This window comes from Morus notabilis, unplaced genomic scaffold (genome assembly GCF_000414095.1).
Source record: "Morus notabilis unplaced genomic scaffold, ASM41409v2 Scaffold1303, whole genome shotgun sequence".
In the NCBI taxonomy this organism is placed as follows: Eukaryota; Viridiplantae; Streptophyta; class Magnoliopsida; order Rosales; family Moraceae; genus Morus; species Morus notabilis.
In genome coordinates, this window is record NW_010365936.1 from 243,161 (window position 1) to 247,839 (window position 4,679).

The window sequence follows — 4,679 nt, forward strand, 5'->3', positions numbered from 1 at the left end:
GCTGGTACTGAATGGGAGAAACCCGAAACCGATAAATGGCGATACCAAGGAAACAAGAAGCACAAGATCATTCTTCCTCACAACAGAAATATATAGACATCTACAGCTTCAATTTAGTAAGTAGTAACCAAAATAATTGACACAGAAATGGATTCTGCAGTAAAAAAAACTAGATATGGAATTGACTAGCTAGAGCAAAAGTAAGTGAGAACGAGTATAAATTGAAATACTCAGCTCTTTTTCTCAGTCGAAATGCTTCTTTTCTAACGCAAGCATTATTTATTCTTCGCCTTGCTGCTATCCTTTTTAAGTGTATCGATAACCTCTTGGGCATCATCGCTCAACAGTTTTTACAGATCCGAAGGCCTCCATATCAGATACTTTGTTTCAACATACATGTTAATTAATTATTAGCAGGATAAAATTGTGGTCCACAAATGCTTGTTCATGATGATTGGACGTGAAATTGTCATTTTTGCAAGCAAGAATGATTTTTCCAGCAACTAAACCACCCTCACCAGGAAAAATATAAAAGTCTTAAGAATCATCATCCTTATTGCGCATGATTGAGGCCTTTTGATAACTCTCTTTCTCAATTTCCTTTCCCAGAAAATCCAAAGTCGTGTCTGTGACATGGTTCGGAATGCAGCCTGCGTCCAGCATCATCTTCAAGAATTTATATGCATCCTTCAGTTGACCTGCCTTGGTATGAACTTCAATAAGTGTATTGTAAGTGATAACATCAGGATTAATTCCACTAGCCCTCATCTGATCAAAGAATTTATTTACTTCATCTATCCGACCCGCCTTCCCTAATGCATTAATTAGAGTGTTGTACATAACCAAGTCGAGATAACCACCTTGTTCTATTAGCTTATCGAGAACAGCACTAGCTAGATCTGCCCTTCCCATCTTGCCAAGGCTTTGGATGATCACATTGTATGTTGCTATATCTGCTGGACAAACCTTCTCTCCCATCTCACCGAGGATGTTCCACGCTTCATCGAAGTAGCCCTTCTTGACAAATGAAGTCATCATTGAATTGTAAGTGTAACTTACAGGGTTAACGCCCATATCAGTGAAAATCTCAAACAACTTGCACGCTAAACTTAGCTTTCCCTTGGCCAAAAATATAGACAAGAAAGTATTGACCATATCAATGTCAAAAGAGTCACCCCCTTTTGCTTGAACTCGCCTCCCCCTAGATAGCGAAAAGAGCTGAGAGGAACGGCCATTGGACAGAACTTGATTGGTCAACTGATCCATATATGGAGATGATGACCACTGATCAATATCAGAAGATACACTCTCATCATCTTTAACATCAACATTATCTGGAACAAGTTGCGCCTTCATTGTTGCATTGGCAGACCTTATCAAGCTCATAATCTCACTAAACTCATCTTTAGACGGGAACATGGGTGTGTAATCCTTTCTTTTACTCTGTGGGTTTTTCAATGAAGCTTCCAAATCTATTTTCCATCGTAACACATTCGGCAGTAAATTATTACCGTCTCTAATGTGCTTCATAAGCCTGTCCGTCCAATCCCACCGACCTTGCTTATACAACCCAACCAAGAGTGAAGTGATAGTAACCAGATCAACAACAAAACCTCTGCCTTCCATTTCCTCCACCAATCCTAGAGCTTCCTCAAGCAGACCTTCTCTACAAAGTTGCAGGACAACAATGCTGTAAGTAATACCATCCACAAATTGGCCCTTCTTTTTCAAGTCACAAAACATGGTGTAACCCGCCTCGGCCCTTTCATTCTTGAACAACCCATCAATAAGAGTATTGTAAGTCCAAGATGAGGCTCTCACCCCATCCTGAGTCATTTTCTCAAACAACTCGCAGGCTTCACTAACCTTCCTCGCTTTCAACAGCCCATCAATGAGGGAATTGTAGACAACGGTATCAGCACAATGTCCATTGTACTCCATCTCATTAAATATCTTTTCAGCATTGTCTATCCGATAAGATTTACAACATCCTTGGATTAGAATTCGGTAAGTGAAACGATCAGGCTGGTGACCAGACCCTTTCAATTCCTCATACACAACTAATGCATCTTTCACCTTCCCAAAAAAGCAAAGAACATGGATGAGACTATTATAAGTGCATAAATCTGGACCCACTGAAACTTTCATCTCTCTGTAGAGGCTCAAAGAAGTACCCAAATCACCCCAAAATCCAAACGCGTGAATGCAGATATTGTAGCCCCAAACATTCATCCCAAAACCCTTCTTTTCCCTGATTCCATCAAAAACTTGCTTGAATTCAACTCTCATGTCAGATTTTTTAAGTGCAACGAGCAATTCATTGCAGCCAATTGAGCTAGGAACGTGAGAGCTATCTTCGAGAATCTTAAAGAATATAGACAATGCGAAACTCAACTGATCTTTTCTTACCAAAGCGATTAGAACAGAGTCATACATGTGTGAGTTCAAGGTGACTCCTAGTTCCTCCATGGTGTCTAGGATTTCCAAGGCAAAATCGAACTTACCGGATCGAATGAAGGTGTCGAGTAGCGTCTTGAACGTCCACGAGTCAATGATGACACCGTTTTGCCTCATCGAACCGAGCAGATTCGAGGCCTCGTGGAGGTGACCTTCACGACAGAGAGCGCGGAGGACCTGGGAATAGGAGTGAGCAGAGGGTTTGAGGTCGGAGTTGAGAGAGAACCATGTGAAGAAATCGAGCTTCTTGGAGATGTGAAGGGAATTGTTGCGGAGGATTTGGAGGAGGATGGGCTCGGAAAGAGGGATGGAGCGAGGGTCGGGGAGGTAGCGAGTACTAGATTCTGATAAGGTTTTGGTGAGGGAGGCAACCAAAAGGACGTCTGCGAGTTGGGAATGGTGGCTTCTTTGTGGTTTGATGAGGAAGGTCCTTCCATGGAGGTGCATGACTGGGGGTTGAAAGAGCTTCACATTTCAAACGAGAATTTCCCTTTCAATATTGGATTCTTTCAATTTCCCTAGCAGCGCATTAGACAAGCCTGAAAAAACAGAGGATGATGAAATGAAAAATTAAGATAATCCCAATTCGCTTAGTAATGAAAACTGAACAGCAGCAACAGACTCATTTACTTCCTGGACATCAAAATCCAGTGTCTTATTAGCATATCAAATGTTGAGATTTATGCTTTAGTAGAAAACATGACGTGATTGACTCCCACAATATATCCCAACATTCAAAATCATCAATAAAAAGAAGAGAACTCGGGAAAATTCTGTCATTGGAAAATTCATCACAATCCAAAAAGTGAAACCCCCTCTTACCTTACCACTTTACTTTGTTCCCACTTTCTAGGAATAAAAGTGAGTTGGAAGTAATATCAAGAAAGAAACATACCCCCAATCCTTATAACAAAATCACTAGGCCTAATACTCTAGCAACTGCAAAAGCATACGAAATTGTGGGGTGATGTTAATAGAGTGCAAAGATCTCTTACCACGCCGAAGAGTTGATGCAAACACAGGGTTAGTAGGAATCTGGGTGTAAATAAAGTAGAGTAGTGAGGCTGATAATTCCGCTGCCAATAACAACTTCTGGCCGCCACTGTTCAAATAGCCCATAAAACCACCAGTTGCCGGAATAATCAACCGTTACAATGGCTTGAATGCACATAAATAAACTTCCAATACAACCTAAGTCAAACAGGCATCAGATAAACAAATATATGGAACTTTTTATTATTATTTCTTTTATAATCTTTCTATTAGCTGATTACTGAACAAAAAATAAAAATAAAAATAAAAATAAAAAAGAACAATCCTCAAAACTCTTCCAAAATCAACATTTTTTTAAAATAATTTTTCCCCTAATCCGTGAGCTAAAATATGAAGCCTGAACCATAAGTAGCCATACTAAATGCAATCTATAGGTGAGGGAACTCAGTAAGTTAATTGAAACCCAACTAAAATGAGGCTTCTAAAAGAAGAACTTTTGAATAGACTTTAAAAGCATTATAATCTTCATTCTAACACTTTTATTACTTATTAGAAAATTTTAAAAATTGTTTTGATCAAATGCTGAAAAGCCACAGCTTTTACTTCTCTTCTAACAAAAGCAAAAGCTCTGCCGAACGGATCCTATGACTTTCACAGAGATATTGTCAAAGAAGTACGTAGTACAACATTTTTAACAAGTAAAAAGTGGTCGAAAGCCACAATTTTTAGTTGTTTTTTGAAGTTTATGGATCAGATACTAATGTGATTAAAAACAAGAGCAGGCTCAACAATTTTCAGGTAATTATTTGGGTGACTATAACCCAACTTTTTTCTAAAAGCCAGAACAAGAACAAGCACGAAGATTTCTCTTAATTAACACGACCAATAACTGCCCCCACAAGAATTGCAACAGTTGCGGATAACAATCACATTATGACAAAACACTATATAAAAAAAAAAAAAAACAAAAACAAAACCAATCTCGTAACCTAGGGTTTGTAATACCGAATCGATGCACATAAAATTGGTACTATAAATGAATCAAAAATTGTTTGGAAATGAATTAAAGGCCAAGAAGCAGTGAAGAGAATACCTCTTTATAGTGGTGGAGGCAGCACAATAAGTCCTCACGGAGGAGAGAACAGTGCTTGGGCTCGCCGGCGACAATGGGGGGAAGACAACTTGCAGAGTGCCAGTGTAAAAAAGTTTTTTTTTTTCTTGTTTTTTTT

General features: G+C 39.0%; 1 protein-coding gene across 2 annotated transcripts; it reads right to left on the reverse strand.

The window, feature by feature from the left end:
• Positions 1–4,679, reverse strand: LOC21402522 (pentatricopeptide repeat-containing protein At4g01570). Of its 2 annotated transcripts, none has more exons than XM_024172703.1 (3): positions 4,544–4,679; positions 3,453–3,559; positions 1–2,996 (listed from the first exon to the last, which is right to left on the reverse strand). In XM_024172703.1, the coding sequence occupies exon 3, from the start codon at positions 2,902–2,904 to the stop codon at positions 538–540; it is 2,367 nt and encodes a 788-aa protein (XP_024028471.1). In that variant the 5' UTR covers positions 2,905–2,996; positions 3,453–3,559; positions 4,544–4,679; the 3' UTR covers positions 1–537. The 2 variants fall into 2 exon arrangements, with proteins under 2 accessions (XP_024028471.1, XP_010107105.1); XM_010108803.2 differs by having other exon boundaries at positions 3,453–3,648.